We start from the raw sequence: 15,787 nt of genomic DNA, 5'->3' as shown, positions 1-15,787 counted from the left end.
TTTGAAAGTCCAGACCGGAAATCAAGCTTTTATTTTGACTGGTGCACTTGACAGTTGCTTTATCGACTGATACTAATCCGCTAGGACACTAACAATCACTATAGCAAAGCTAGCCTTATCCGTTCAATTGGGCCTTTATTTGAAAAAACATGTTTAAATTAAACCATCCGCTGAACTTCATAATAAACTTAGCTGCAGATCCATGTGGTCATTTTTTTCCCTTCTATTCAGACATGGGATGTATACACAGTAGAGTCTGGGGTGTCAATCAGCAGCCTACCTGAATATTTACTGGACCCGATACGCGGTTGTCATGGGAAATACCAATAGCGTCATGACATCAGGTGCGACAGCACATGCTGCCATCTGCGGGACCCATCCTGCGACACATTCAGAAGCAATGTTTATAAGCATTAAGTGCCCAAAAGCCATGCTAAGATGCAGGAAAGCATAGGTAGGATGGAAATGCCGCAAAGTGGGCTATAAGCAGTTTACATCTTCAGTCAGTCGGCTGCAGTCAGATGGCCTAAACCTGCAGGGGACGGTCAAAAACACAAAACATACTTACGCATGCTCATGAACGACACCTCTGGGAAACAACAAATAAAAACCCGGCGTCATTCATCCACAGAGCGGAATTTATTTCATATTGTGGACTAGAGGATTGCCCTGTCCAACTCTGGACGCACAACAGGAAATGGAGGAAGTGCTGTTGTGATTGGATACAACGCTGCAGGAGTGCGGGATCCCTCTCTCTGATTGGTCCAAACCGAAGGCCTTGGTATTTTTTTACTCTCGCTGCTACTGACAAGCGGGTTTGCTTTAATAATTTATTCAGCGGCGGGTTATTAATTATTGAAGGTCAAAGCTTGGTGACAGATGACACCAGGGTGTCACAAAACACCATAAAACAAACAAACACTTTGTCTTCTGATCAATATATAGACTGGAGAATTTTGTTTGCTATAATAATGCTATAATATTACTTAATGCAAAAATATTTTCAACATAGCATTGATGTTTAGTGTTTTGTGCCTGACATGTGAGCGGTGAAAGAGTTCCTCACAACTGATGGATGTTTAACTATTTAAAAGGGCAGCAAAAAAATAATCTATTCACTGTGAACCTTTAATCTGTATGTGAAATAAGTTGGAAACCATGAATTCAAAAGATTTAAAGTATTTGAAATATTTGCATGCTAAGTATCAAAATAGTTCATCTCAAACTTTCAGAATCTGCAATAAACCGTGTAAGGGGGAACTATAATACTACTACTAATAAAAAAAAAACCCCACAAGTTTTGTGTTTTGTTCCTTTGATTTCCTCTCATAGATGAAGCCCATTGAACCTACAGGTGTAACTTATTTGAGTTGAAAACAGAAATTTAAAAGTGTCCAAACATTTTCTAGCCATAAAATAGGTCAATAAGCAGGCAAACATTGTTTTAGTTTATAACTTCAAAGAGACAAAATGACTTGTAAGTTTTGTGAATTTTGAGGAATAAGTGTTTGTCCACGTATTAACAACATAACATATTAAAACAAAAATTATAAAAAAGTAACTATTATCAGATATTATAGCCAATAGAGGTTAAACGTACTATATTTGTGTATCCTCTCCTGTCGTTATTTAATGGTTCTTTCCCTTATAGTTTCATCCTCTGGATCAATAAACCATATGAAAATTAGTAAACAGAGTTGGTAATGTTTTAAGAGATAAACCAACTGCTTATTATTCCAATGATAATAATAAATGATGTAATTAAAATCAGCTGGCGACAGGAGGCAATGTCCTCCGTGATAAAGAGGTTGGCACTGCGGTGCGCTGCGTGCAGCAGTATATGGCAAGCTAATTTTATTTTTATTCTATGTCCTTAACAACACGTATCATTTGGGCCTGCCATAGAAATGCATAGAGATCAGTGTATTGCCTTGCGAAGGGATAGAGTATATATACATATGACCACCATCAAGTATTTCGGTTTTGCAACATTTGCAAGTATACATTAAGTAAATTAAATATATACATATATGGCTTGCCATACTTACTTTGTTTTTGTGTCCTATCCCTTTAAGAAGCCTTTCAATGCGCAGAGGCGCAACAGCAGCCCATCACATGATTCTTCTCTTGTGACAATCCAGACAGAAAGCAAAAGCCTTTCTGACTTCTACCTGAGTTTTTAGGTGCTACGATGGTGCGTAGCTTCTGTTTGGGCACCGAAGCAACAACTTCGAACACTAAAATGGAATTAAGTTAGCCGTTTCCATAACAACTCGGATCATTCCCGTCGTAACGGAGGACATTCGGTGAAGATTTGGGGTTGTTGCGTCGCTTCAGACAAAGTTGGCGCATGGAGAGAGACGAAGTTTCATTTTTGCGCAGCGTATTTTCTTTGTTTTTTCCGCGACGAAGCCTCAGCCAGCATCGCACAGCGTTTTGGTTGACAAAAGCCAAGTAGTCAAAATTATTTTTGTTACTCCAATTTTGTTCACTTAAGGAGCAAGATAAAAATAATAATTAAAAAAAAGACGAGATAAGGACACGCTACTTCGGGTGAGATGGTGGACAACAAACCTCTCCTTCAGGACAGACCTCCCGCCTACAACGCCGTTCCGGGGGGGCATGAGTACGGCCCGCCGCAGCAGCCGCACGGCTACGGAGCCATTCCCGCTGCGGCCCCGCCGCCCTACCACTACCCGGATGGCCCAGGCAAGTAGCACCGTTTATTTCCCCTCACTGACCAGAAAGTTGACTCTCCAGGCGGGACGCCCGCTTTCGCAGGGAAACGGGGCTTGATTTCTACTCGAACGCGTTTTATGTAACCTTTTGCAGAGGTTTTAATTTGCCTTTGAAGATTTTGTTACCAGGCGATTCAAAGTTTCGCATGCGCAGTATGTGAAGAGAAATGATTGTGATGCTAATTATTAGAATAAATTAAAGATAAGCACACTATGCTTTTAAATGACCTTTACTCGTCTTTTAAAAAAAAATAAAAATAAAACGCTTTATGTTTGGCGCAATTGTTTTTATCTAAATATGTTGGTTGTGAGGTAGGAAGCCATTCCCTGACTGTGATTGTGTGAGTACGGCTTCTATGCAGGAAGTGCACAAAAAAAAAACAACTCCTGGTTCTTGTAATTGCATGAAGTTTCCTGTTTTTTTATATTTTTAATTTTTATTTTATCACTGAGCTGCCTCCTTTCTAGTGGATTAAACCAGTCTGTCAACTTGTCATCAAATAGCAGGTGTGCGCGCAGCTGTAAGTCTGTAAGTCAGTGTCAAAGTTCTCAATTGCACAACCTGACCTGCATAGACGTGGTCAGAAACAATAGACGTGACTTTTTACATTGAAATGAGCCTGACTGTTTCCAGATGTCCAGTTAACACACACTGCCATTTTGTTTTTAAATTTGTAATACCTGATTATTATACTTGGTCAGCGGATCGATTTTTAGACATCAAAGAGGAAATGTGGTGCAGGTTCATCGATATACAGATGGTAAATTTATAGCCAACATAAAACGAATGGAAAAGAAGATTATCTTAGTTTCTGAATCAGGAGAAACGCATTAGTCAAATTAAAATATTATTTTAACCATAAATTTGAGAAGGGTATGAATAGGACCCAGCGCTACATCTCAAAGACATGGAATTTATAAAGAAGTGGCATGGATTTAATATTTGTTGCTTTTTAAATTTATAATGATGTGTTTTGAAAAGTAAAAGAACTGACAAACATGTCATGGCATGTGTCAAAAATATAGAAGCATAATCAAACGCTCCTGTTTGATCACCTAGGTAATTTGCAGGTCAAGTAACAAAAATCAGAATTTATTTTTCTTATTCATGAAATGCCTCAGAATTAAGAACTCGCCAACCGAGAGTGTTTATTTTGTTGCACTTATTTTTGATTGATTAAAAATGAGATTGTTGTTTAAAAGATACGCTGCGATGTAAAATGGGGATGATCATGGTGATCCTAAAATGAATTAAAATCCACCCCAACAAAGAATCTGTAGGTGATTAAACCTGAATAACTTTTTTTTTTTTTTTAGTTGATTTATAGCAACACATATAATTAAATAAGAGATCCGAGTCCAGATTCTCTTATTTATTTTCATTTAATTCATGCCGACACAAAAATGAAACGCAAAATGATAACATGACAATTTTGTTTTTTTGGGGGGTGGCCTTCCAGGATACCCACCGGCTCAGATGGGCCCCGCTGTTTCCCAGCAACCCTACACATCGACCTATGCCATCATCCAGCCCTCCGTAGTGGTGGTGGGAGGCTGCCCAGCTTGCAGGTGAGGACCCACAAACAGCAAAGTATCTGAAACTCACAACTAGCCATTCTTCTTGCAGAACAACGCAGAGGGTCACGCGCTCACCGAGTTTGGTGTGGTTGTTCTCTGCGTTTATTTTTTTACTGCCGTTTCACCTATCGGGAAGCTATCGGCGTAGATAAGATGAGCGAGTATGACTTTCAGTTTTGGGAGTCTCACTGTGGTGAGTCAATGTCCTGTCAGTCAGCTGACTTCGCCCCACGGACATGTGACGGGGCCAAAGGTAGCTGCAGGGTTCAAGTCACACGGACGGCAAAGTAAAATGGAACGATGACTATGTGGAGTTTATTTTTCTGGAACAAACCAAACGGGTTGTAGTTGACATTCTTTACTGTCACATGAAGGACACTTCCTTTGATTTGGTTTCACAACAACGTAATTAGTTTGTTGCAGGAAACATGCAGCATTTGCTCTCTATTCTTCCACTCTGGAAACTCATCATACTAATGTAACTAAAACTAGAGTAGAGCTTCGTTTTCCGATTAAATTATCACAGAAGTAATGAGTAGCATCAGTCATACTTCTTCTTTTTGGCATTACAAATACCTTGTGCAAACTCTTGAAGAAACTGCACTGCAGGAAACGGAGTGACGCAATGACAGACCCAACATGCGCTACTTTCTTGGAAATCTTAACATGGCAATAATAACATTTTAAACAATTCTAAGCAGAGTCTTTAGTTGGTAGGATTATAAATACTTTAAATCTGGCTTTTCACTTCTGCTTCCTGAAAAGCTTCCTCCAATGCTAGTAGGTGTTTTTTTTTGTTGTTTTTTTTGCCATCTTTGAGAGACGGTGGCCACATAGAGACGATGGGGAAGCAGTTTAGAGGAAAATGCAGCTGAAGAAAGACCCTTGTCAGTCACCCAGAGCTGCAGTAGGACAGTTTAGATCAAAACATAGTTAGAATAGGCCAGTCAAAGCTAACCCAGTGAGAGAGCTGTGGTAAGACCTCTTTAAATGAATGTCCGCAGAAGCTCTCTATCCAACCTGAGTGAGCTTGAGTTGTTTAGCTTGAGTTGTATGCCAAAGTAGAATTAGTAGAATGTCAAAACAAATTCTTAAATTCACAGTGAACTTGAGGCAAAGTGTTATTCTTGTTCAAACACCCTCATGTCTAAAAGTTGGACCCTTTTTTAAACTCAGCCTTTCACTTCCTGTCTTCTAATTCCTCCCAAAGGCCTGAGGCCACTGTGGTTGTTGTGTTGCAGTCATAAGACGCAGTTGGCTGTTTTTTTGTTGTTTTTTTTGTCACTCTGGGTCAAAGCTGATTAGGAACAGATGTGTAATAAACAAGATGTTTTATTTTTTTAATTTATTTTTACAAGTTTTTAACGTGTGCAACTTGGATACTCAGCTCTGTCGCTAAATTAATGCTAGCATTTATTGTCAAATTCTAATACTTTTTGGACAAACCTAATAAAAGTAACAAAGACTAAATTTAAATCCTGCTGGGTTTTTAGCACTGCATATGAATTGAACTTACAAAGGAGAATTGCATGAAATAATTTCCCCCCCCGCTTTATATTTCAATAAATTAGGAATAGAAAATGAAATCATTTTTAAAAGGAACAAAACGGATCTCTCTTGTAAATTAAGATGTTGGGTCTCTAACATCTTTAGCCTGTGCAAATAAAGGTCAAAAATTACTTTTCAGTTTGTTGTTGTTCAATATTGTATAATCTAAATAAAAACCTGATACAATCTATTACTTCGTAGGACACTACTGGATCTTCAACAGATTTTGATTTAGATGATTAAAAAAAAAATCAAATGTGTGTTAGATTAGATTTTAGATTTTAAGTTATCTAAATTTCTACAGTAGTTATTCCAAAAGTTGAAAATTCTTTTAGAAGTTTAATTTTTGCAGCTTGTAGCAAATCTTTTCTGGAGCAAAACCAAAGAGGACAACTTTGACTCGCTGGGTTGTAAAGTTTGCTGCCTCCTGTTCCTCGTGATTACATGGAACGATAAAACCGTTTCCTTTCGAAACACCAGAATCCACCAATCCATCTCCTCCACAGGGTCGGAGTCCTTGAGGACGACTTCACCTGCCTGGGGATCCTGTGTGCCATCTTCTTCTTCCCTCTGGGCATCCTCTTCTGCTTTGCTCTGCGTCAGAGGAGGTGTCCCAACTGTGGAGCCACATTTGGCTAGAGGGACCAAACCGCAGCGCTCTCACGCACTTCTCACACGCATACATAGTTTATATATATATATAAAAATGATAATTTCAAAACGAATTAGTCAATGAAATCTGTTTTTCATCTGCAGGTTTAGGATGTATTTTATCACGAGTTTCCAGCTGTTGTCAGTGCCTTTGCTACATACAGAGTAATCAGATGCCATCAGTGTTTTTGTTTTTTTTCTTGTAGATGTTTAAGGGATCTGAACAGATTATTTTTATAGTCAGAACCAATTAAATTTTTTTTTTTTTGTCTTAACATTTTTCTTTATTTGCTTGCTGCCGCCATCTTTTAGTTGACTTTGTACTTTGCTTTTTTTGTCAAATGTATGTATGGCTCTATATGTTCCACGTAGGCATTGGAATAATGCTGTGATTTAAAGAAAAGAAAAGAAAAAAAAGGATTACCTTATGGACATTACTTTCTCCGGCTCAAACAGTGGACTTATGCCTGACGAAGCATTTTGCCTGTTTTCTTTTTTTTTTGGTTGAGAATTTCTTGGGGCCATATTTTGCACTGACAGTTTGTCCAATGATGATTCTGCTGGGTTGAGCTTCTCCAGGGCCAATGCAGACCTCAGGTACACACACAATCTGACATGCCCTCGACTTTTACGACCTCATCGTTTGACTTTGGATTTACTTTGTTTTTGTCAAAGCGCAAGCCCATCTTTCAACAATCTAGAGGATCGAGTAAAGGCTTGAAGTATCTTATATCCTCAGATTTTCACCTCCATATTTCTGTGACAAATCAACTTTCCTCCCGGCCAGACAATCAGCTGAGAATGTCCATGTCTTCCTGTGCTGCAGGATCCTGAAAAATGTTTTCATGTCGGAATAAGAAATAAAATTAAGATTACTGGTATGGAGAAGAAATAAGAAAAAGAAATGGTGTTAGAAAACACACTAAGCATGTTCTTATGATTGAGGTTCTTACTTTTATATGAGTTACTGTAATTAAAAAGTAATGCTATTTGTGTCTTGGATTTTTTTTTTTTTGCAACTTTTAAAACCACAAACTTCTGTTTTTACTTGCATGCAGATAAATATTATGGTCCTTATAAAACCCAGGCTTTCTGAAGTCACGTAACTGCACCATTTGTTAAAACACAGATGTACCGCGACTAAATATAAAACCACTTGAGTACGAGTGCTTCAGAAAACTTCTGTAAATGCCAAACTGAAGAAATAAATCTTTATTTGTTACATAGCAAATTATAAGGATGTGATGGAAAAGCGTACATGTAGTTTTACCATCTGATGGTTGCACAGCTGGAATAAAGTACAGGTAAGTTATACTTTACAGTAAGTATGTAGTATTAAGGCACAAGTGTCCACATTACAAAAAAAAGAAAATGGCCCAACAGGCATTGGATAACAGAGAATCTGTTAAATCTACAAGAGGACCAAAGCAAATCCTTCTGTGCCTTTAAGGACATTTTTACATAATCTTTCTCAAAACATGTCTGTAGTGATTTTCAACAGTTTACAGATTGAAGCCTGAAATGTAGTAGTCCTCCACAGTATTGTTCTCCAACCACAGAATGGTTTCTAACAGTCAGACAAGCAACATCAACGGCATAAATACATCGCAAGATTCTCTTTGAGCAGTTTTAACTCATCCATGTCTCAAGTGCAACTTAAGATGTGTTCATTTAAATCTCACCGACACAGACCGACTAAAATATAGGCATGGAAAATGTATATATCATAAATAGACAAACATCCGTTCAGGTACTAAAATACTTAGTTTACCGTATCGGTTTGTAGCAGATTCAAATGGCCTTTTTCCCCTCTCCGCCCCGACCCAGGAGAAACTGCTGGGTCAGAAGGGCAGAGGTCAAACGATGAGCTCGGAGATGGATGGAAATGTTGGAGTTCAGATGACGGGCGCAGAGCGATCGTTAGTCACAGTTGGTCGTAGCCTGACTGTTGCAAATGGATTTCCTCCGCTGTGAAGGGCAGACAAGATGCGCGGTTAAAGTAGTTCGAGTGCAACAACAAAAGCAAATGTTATTATGCAACCTACGCGAGGAAAGCAGGCGGAGGTCTCGAGGTGCCGTTAGACTGTGCAGCCTGTGGACAAAACGCACACGTCATCATCTGCATCGCGGGCAAGCTCGATGTAAAAGTTCACAAGGAAGCACAAAACCACGACGCGTTACAAAAAACCCACATGATGACAACCCCTTGCTGCCGACGTCACAGTTACACTGATCCAAATGTGGGCGAGTTTACAATCTGAAAACGGTTTTATGGACTGCACAAGAACGGACGGATGGATGAATGGGTTTGACGTCAGCGTGCAAAAACTGTTTGTTACGTCACACGGACTCATGTGGAACCTGGAGTTTCAAGAAATTCAAGTCTGCTACACAATGAACCATGTTTCTGGTAGCAAGCTAGGTTTTATGATCCACTGAAAAAGCTTTTCTCTCTTAAGCCTTCCCACCTTTTGTCACATTACAACCACAATCAACTTAGTCCTACAGACCAACACGTAGTGGATAATTAAGAAGAGGAATGTGAAAGGTGAATGCATTTCATTCATTTATTTTGTGACATTTTTTTAAAGACCGGTCATCCTTTTCCTTCCACTTGGCAACTATGTGCTGCTTTGTGTTGGACTTTGACATCAACAGTTTTGTTTATTTTGAGGGAGAGAGGGGAAAGTAGGAATACTTTTCATTACTGCTAAAACTCTGGGATTACAAAACTTGGGTTTTAGTTTTGCGAGTTTATAATCCGTGAACACACTGTATAGGAATAAAAACAACGGACAAATGGGTCGGACGTTGCCATGCAAATACATGTTTTGTTGCGTCACACGTCAACTCGTGGAACCTGGAGCGTCTGGAAATTCAACTTTGCTCCACAATGACCAACGTAAATGTCTGCCGTTACATGTTAGTCTTTATGCAAGTATGCATAAAAAGGGACAACAAATTTGTTATCGCTTCTTGATGCTACATCTTAGTGCCTTCCTGATCCTGTGCTTCTACTGAATCAAACGGGCAGACTTGAATGCCCTGGCTTGTAATAAGCTAATGTTTGTCCAAGCAGTCTTTTGCAATACTAACATTGTGCGCAGTGACTTTGAGATATATTGTGCAGCTCCAAGCAAAAGTATTTGGTGGATTTTAACTAGTAGTTATGCTTTCAGTCAACAGTCTGAAAGGCGTTTCAGCCTGCAGTGCCAAGAATGTCCAGAAGAGGGCAGAAGTGGATAGAAATTCCAAGGGCTCTGATCATTTTCTTCACTGTACTCGTCAATACCCAGCTTACATATGCAAAAATGAAGTTTGCCCCTAGTCTTCTCTCTTGATTACTTGAGTGGCTCTCTCTTCTTCCTCATCTATTGATTCCTGTGACTTATCTTTTAAAAAAAAACAACAAAAAAAACAAAAACAAACGAAACCCAGTGAGGTTGCATTTTTTGTCATGGTGAAAGAGCATTCCAGGGTAACCTCACCTCTCCCCCTCCCCCACTGTGACATCTCTCTCTTCACACCTGATCTGGACCAACCTGCATCAGACTCATACAGATTGGGATCAGTTTTTGTCTCAAAGCGGATGAAAGAATGTGACAAAAAATATATATATACATATATATATATCTCAGGGTTTATCAGCTAGCAAGAAAAACAACACTTTACACTTACAGGTGACAAAAAATGTACACATTGGTAATTGTTGGAAAACAACAATACCTTATAAAAGTGAGGAAAATTCAAGATCGCTGCAGCTACAAGTTTTCTACCAACATAACAGCCACCCACTTGGACACTTCGCTGAACATAAACCAGCGTTTTATAATCTAATCTACAGTTGGAGATCTTTTCCCACACCAGTCTGTTCGGTAATCAGGCTCTCTGTGTGCTGCGGCAGAGGTTTGAAACTGAAAAAGGGTTAGGGTTATGAAGGGTTATGAAGATGGATGAACAAGCGAGTCAGATGTTGAAATGGCTGTGAGAAAAACTGAAAGAGGAATGAGCGGAAGAGATGGGAGAAAGGCATCAGGTTCATCGGAGTGAAATTCCAAAATAACTTCCAGCCAGTGACAGAAATTTGTGGGCCACAAAAACATTTGTGCCCTGCACAGTAAGTCTGTTGATAACACTGGATAAGATAATCAAAGCCAAATGAGAAAAAGGTTCTTTTCATACTATGGAATGATGTACACTGAATGCAAATCTGAAAGTGTTGGAAAATGTGTGAAACACTTAACCGGCAGCGTGCTGCTGCAGCAGGCAGTAAGCTATATGTTTACATGGTTTGTAAGTGATCATAAAGACTCATTTGACCCCGTCGTACTGCACACACATTTACATCCGTCCAGCTGAGAAAAACTAAAAAGCTTTGGCAGACGGAGAACCACAGCTTTGCCTGCGACTTTGCATACGATGCAAATGAAAGTTCATTTGGAAAGAAGTGAATGTGCTGGAACTGGAAATGGCTGTCAAAGAGCCATTGATCTGATATTTTTTATTATTTATTTTTTTTTAAATGGATCTGGACTAGTCACTACGATGTTTCAAATGGTATTTTGAAAATCAATTTCTGGGAAAAATACTGTTAAAATAACAGGAATTAACAGGAAATGGACTGAAACTGAACAAGATGCATCATGGTGGTCCAGTGTTTTCTGTTCTTGGTAACCAAAACAAAAAAGGGCCAAAATTTATTTTTCTTTTGCTACTCGCTCACAATTGATAAGTAAACTATCCAAAGGATAAATTGCCTTAATTATCCTTCTCGTCCATCTCATTTGATGTTTCAGAGGCAACCTAATTATTACACAAAGTCCACCTGTGTGTAATTTAATCTAACAACGGACCCAGCTGTTTGGTGATGGTTGTCCGGTGAACAAACACCATCTTTAGGAACAAGGAACCAAATCAGACACATCAGTTCTGCAGATTTCGTAATATGGGAACCTAAATTATGGCAAGCAGAGCAGCATAAAGAGAAGCTGGAGGAGCTGCAAAGATCCGAGAATCAGTCAAGAGGACCACTCTGACATGCACTCTTCAAATCCAGCCCTTAAGGAAGAATGGCGAGAAGAAAGGTATTGCTGAAATAAAGTCCAGTTTGCAGTGTGGAGGGGAAAGAAGCTTATGACGCCAAATCTTTTTGGCCTACATGAGACGGTAAACCAACAACCCGAGCATGTCATCGTCACACCAAAGCACTAATGTTGAAAGAGTGGTTTTCTTTTATCATCATATATAAAATATTGATTTTTACCTTTTGTTCCATTTCACAAAAAAAAATCAATTTTGTGCTGGTCTATTACATAAAATCCCCCCCATAAAAAAACATTTTAATTTGTGGTTGTAAAGTGACAAAATGAACAATTCCAGGTGCATTATTATTATTATTATTATTTGCAACGGCACTGTTTCTTTCCCCTTTTTGCTTCTTTTTTTACCAGAACAGGCTAATCTACATGCAGACAGATGATTACAGTAACTGACATCAGATCTTCTTGGTTCTTCTTCCTTGTAATTTTCCTTAAAAAAAAAAAAAACAAAAAAAAAACTGATTCTAACATGAATAATTGTAGTAATGCAACTTGAGGGAGGTGGGGATTTTTTCCATTTTTAAATTGCTCACTGTAAAGTGAAGGTGCCAACTTCCTGAAGTATGACAAAATTCCTTTAACACCTGCAGTAAGAAACAGTTATCACACACAGATAAGGTGAGAATAAAAACAAAATCTCAGAAATAAAACAATAAATATGCACCCTGTGCAAGTTGAAAAATATTTGAACAGTTTATGACTTACTGAATCCTAATACTGGACTGTGTGTCGCCATGCTACACTGAGTATATCTGTTCGTGTTCCCTGGACAGACACATAAAGCTCATCTGACACCACCTACACACATATACAGGTACCTTCATCACCAGTCAAGATAAGGCTGTGCAGCTGAGGGTACTGTAGCCACGATGCTGCAGAAATCAAGTGAGACATAAACTTCACAAAGCCAACTGGGCCAGCACAGGAGAAAGCTTTGGCAGAACACAGCAGATTAGATTGTTCTGTACACGGTATCATTCTCAAAACAACTGATTTTTTATTTATTTTATTTTTTTTAAACTCTTGCTTTAACTGGACGAGACTCAACATTTCAAAGGACTCCGTTAAGAGCTGTGAAAATGTCGGAGAGATGGCCGCTGACCAAGTCTCCCGCCTGCTGACTCACCGCGTTCTGATCAGAGGAGGTGGAGGACGCTGCCGAGGGCGTGGGGGAGTGCTGGTGGTTATTTGTAGCGACGCTGACGGTGGACAAGGGTTTGCTCCTGATGTTGTAGTAGTCCGTCGGGGGAAGCACCATGGTGGCCTCGTCCGTCTCCGTGTCTTGGTGGTGGAGGTTGACCACGCTCCTGCTGCGGTGATGGGCAGTGGTCTCACTATGGCGAAACAGGCGGAGGAGGAGAGAAGAGAATTTTATTACCAAGTGGCTCCAAAATGCATTTTAAGTTTCCATTAAAGGGATAAAATTAAAACGCTAACTAGTCAGAAGTGTCAGTCATGAAGTACATGGGTTTTGGATACATGAGTGTCATAGTATCATATTCATGATGACAATCGGCTAGTATATAAAAGTTGGCCTGGCCAACTAACAACACATGTGAATAAGTTGCTCAGTCGAGGATTAACTGCCCAACCTTCTTTCTCACTTTCTTTTATCAGTTTTCCCAGAATGCAACTTTAAACAAATAGGAATCAAAAGTTGAGCAACAGGTGAGAACCCACAGGATTAGAAAGGTTATAACTTCAATAGGAGTAACTAGAGGAAACGCAGCCAACAATACAGCTGGCTGCAACATGAAACCTACTGGTATGTGTGCGTATGTGTGTGTGTGCGTGTGTGTGTGTGCTGGCTGGAATGCAGAGTCCCCTTACCTGTTGTTATTCACGAGCTGCTCATTGACAGCGCGGCAGTAAGATGAAGGGAACCAGCCCCTCCTGAAACACAGAAACAAGGAAGGCGACTCAGAAATGTATAATGTCTGACTTCTCTACCGTCTCAGTTACACCTAAAGGTCACTCAGAGCCATTGTTGAGGAACTTCCTCTATTGTCAATTTAAACAAAAGACAAAGAGATCAAAGAAGTACTTGGATAAATTATTGTACTCTTTCGACGAATTAACCTTCGAAACCAAGACGGTTTGTAATGGACTAGATGTATTTTCCACAGGTTTAATAGGTCAATTCCTAAGGTTGATTGCATGATTTTGTTTATTATCCAATCAGCTTGAAACAGGCAGCCAGGTAAACACTATGGATAGTTACATGCTGCAGCAGTTTGAAATTTAACCTTCTTTTTTTTTTTTAAGTAGAGAACATGGACCTGGATTTAGATTAGAAATCTTATTTGTTCGGCCCAAAAAAAAAAACAACTTACTGATGACTCTAAAAAGATTAGTGTAGCTTTAACAAAACTCTGAATTAACCCAAGTATTTGAATGTTATAAGCAATGTGACCCAAAGCTAGTCTGTTTGTGATTGTTCTTCCATGGTGCAAGGTTGTTTAATCAGCATGTGAATTAGCCTCTCCCTTGCTGTGGATGTAGGTTAATATTTAAGTGTAAGGTTTGGAGAACAGGGATTTTCTTTGTGTGTCAAAGATATTCTATGTTGTCGAGTCATACTCATGAATAAATGCTAGTGTTTACTCATGGTCTGGTGTTCACAAAAAGTAGAAAAATTAAATAAAACATTCACTTCCTTGACATGTGTTGCTACTAGCAACTAAAGTTCAGAAACACAGCTCACTGTTTCAAATGGAGACAAATAAGCACAATACTATTAGTACCGCTCCGATGATTAGAAAGTGTTTTTAATCCTATTTTAGAGGCAGAAAACCCATATATATCGGAAACATGAAACAAACAACATTCAATCTACAAAGAGATAACTTTGAAACAGTTTCAGACACAAAAGAGGCCGAGGAGTCACACAGCTCTAGGGGGATTATTACCATGTATGGAAGACAAAGTGTCAAACTGCACAGCGTGATTGCCCTGAAAAAATACTCTTACCTTGGGGGGAAGGGGAAAATGAGTGTGTTTGCAAAACACAAAAATGATGGAGTGAGCACTCTTACATTCTAAAGAGATTCTATGTAGGAAAAGTGGGTGTGTTTCATGAAAGTAAATGAGGAAACATTCTGCCCCATAATTGTAAAACAGATGGAATATTAGCTTCAGTGGAGGAAAACCCTAACACTGTTGAGTGAGCTCACAACACACTATTATTATTATTAATTATTATTATTATTGTAACCAGGTGAAAAATGGATACATGTCAAATGTATTTTGTAAACCACGTTTTGCTTTTATTTCACCGACTGGTTGTAATTCTTGTTTTTGTCAGCATGTGGTGCTGTTGTTACAGAGAGGTCTAAAATTACCAGAAGTAGAAAAAAAACCTCTCGTTTATGTACCGTGGCACTCTCACTGGTAAAATGGAAGAGGAGGACATTTTTTGAGCCGAGACCTGTTGGAGAAGACGACTTTATGGTCACATGAGCGAAGAATCCAGATGTTCGAGGTGCCACTGCCGTTTGTTAGATTTCAGCTTTTATGTGAAGCTGCGTTGCTACTCTGTTGAGTGCTAACAGCGTTGTTAGCCCGCCATTTCACTGAACCTTAGGCTTTCTTCTGATAAAATACGGATCATTCATTTCTCCTTATATTGAACCTCATTCTTTTCATTTCTTTTGCAACTCAGAGGAAAAAGTGTTTTTTTGAAAATAAAGAACCCCTTTTATTTGAAGCTCCGTGTGCTCTATTAATAATTATTAATCCCGGCTTCATTCTTCTTCTTCTTCTTATTATTATTATTATTATGTTAAGATTTCCCCATCTATTTTGTGGTCAGGCATCAATGAGCTAAATGTGGCTATATGTATCTGCCGGAATGTTTCTAATTAATCTAATATTCCTCAATCCATTAGCAGCACTAGCATGTCTGAATGATTTTAGCCATCTCCAGATCAGCTGGTGGAAAACATTTGTCAGAAATGGTTTATTCTGCAAAGAAAGAAGCAACCAGCTACCTCCTGTGAGGCATGACACCCATCTCGACAAACATGATGAGAGACAACATTCAGGCCTTTGTGCGTTTTGGTTGAGCCTCTCCAGCAGCAACCAGAACAAAGTTTTCTTTGAGGCAGCAGCCTCACATTTGACAGCAACTCTGGAAGGATTGTTTTTTTTCTCAGGTAATTTCCCATGATAGGA

The 15,787-nt window shown here is 39.1% G+C and overlaps 2 protein-coding genes and 1 long non-coding RNA gene across 5 annotated transcripts in view; 1 reads left to right on the top strand and 2 right to left on the bottom strand.

Moving 5' to 3' along the window:
• Positions 1-222: 222 nt before the first annotated feature.
• LOC107836804 (uncharacterized) lies at positions 223-1,378 on the bottom strand. The gene is made up of 2 exons (XR_001662765.1): positions 569-1,378; positions 223-380 (listed from the first exon to the last, which is right to left on the bottom strand). It is a non-coding gene; the product is annotated as an uncharacterized LOC107836804 (long non-coding RNA).
• A 687-nt stretch (positions 1,379-2,065) lies between these two features.
• bri3 (brain protein I3) lies at positions 2,066-7,506 on the top strand. Its single transcript, XM_007557401.2, has 3 exons — positions 2,066-2,709; positions 4,199-4,307; positions 6,371-7,506. Exons 1-3 carry the CDS (start codon positions 2,559-2,561, stop codon positions 6,501-6,503), a joined length of 393 nt encoding a protein of 130 aa, XP_007557463.1. The 5' UTR covers positions 2,066-2,558; the 3' UTR covers positions 6,504-7,506.
• A 206-nt stretch (positions 7,507-7,712) lies between these two features.
• The window catches only part of baiap2l1b (BAR/IMD domain containing adaptor protein 2 like 1b), a 33,642-nt gene continuing 25,567 nt past the window's right edge, over positions 7,713-15,787 (bottom strand). The window contains exons 11-15 of one of the 3 annotated variants that reach the window (XR_001662762.1): positions 13,445-13,507; positions 12,741-12,948; positions 12,433-12,486; positions 8,561-8,607; positions 8,445-8,483 (exon numbers count right to left, since the gene is read on the bottom strand). Coding sequence is in view for 2 of the 3 variants with exons in the window: in XM_007557400.2 (XP_007557462.1) it covers positions 8,411-8,483; positions 8,561-8,607; positions 12,741-12,948; positions 13,445-13,507 (391 nt within the window). In the remaining variant the exon portion in view is untranslated. Of the gene's footprint in view, positions 8,484-8,560; positions 8,608-11,903; positions 12,487-12,740; positions 12,949-13,444; positions 13,508-15,787 lie in introns of those variants that run through there. The other 2 variants (XM_007557400.2, XM_016673966.1) reach the window with 2 other exon arrangements.

The sequence above is a fragment of the Poecilia formosa genome, unplaced genomic scaffold (assembly GCF_000485575.1).
Source record: "Poecilia formosa unplaced genomic scaffold, Poecilia_formosa-5.1.2 Scaffold88, whole genome shotgun sequence".
NCBI classification, from domain to species: Eukaryota; Metazoa; Chordata; class Actinopteri; order Cyprinodontiformes; family Poeciliidae; genus Poecilia; species Poecilia formosa.
This window is presented reverse-complemented; position numbering and strand designations above follow the sequence as displayed.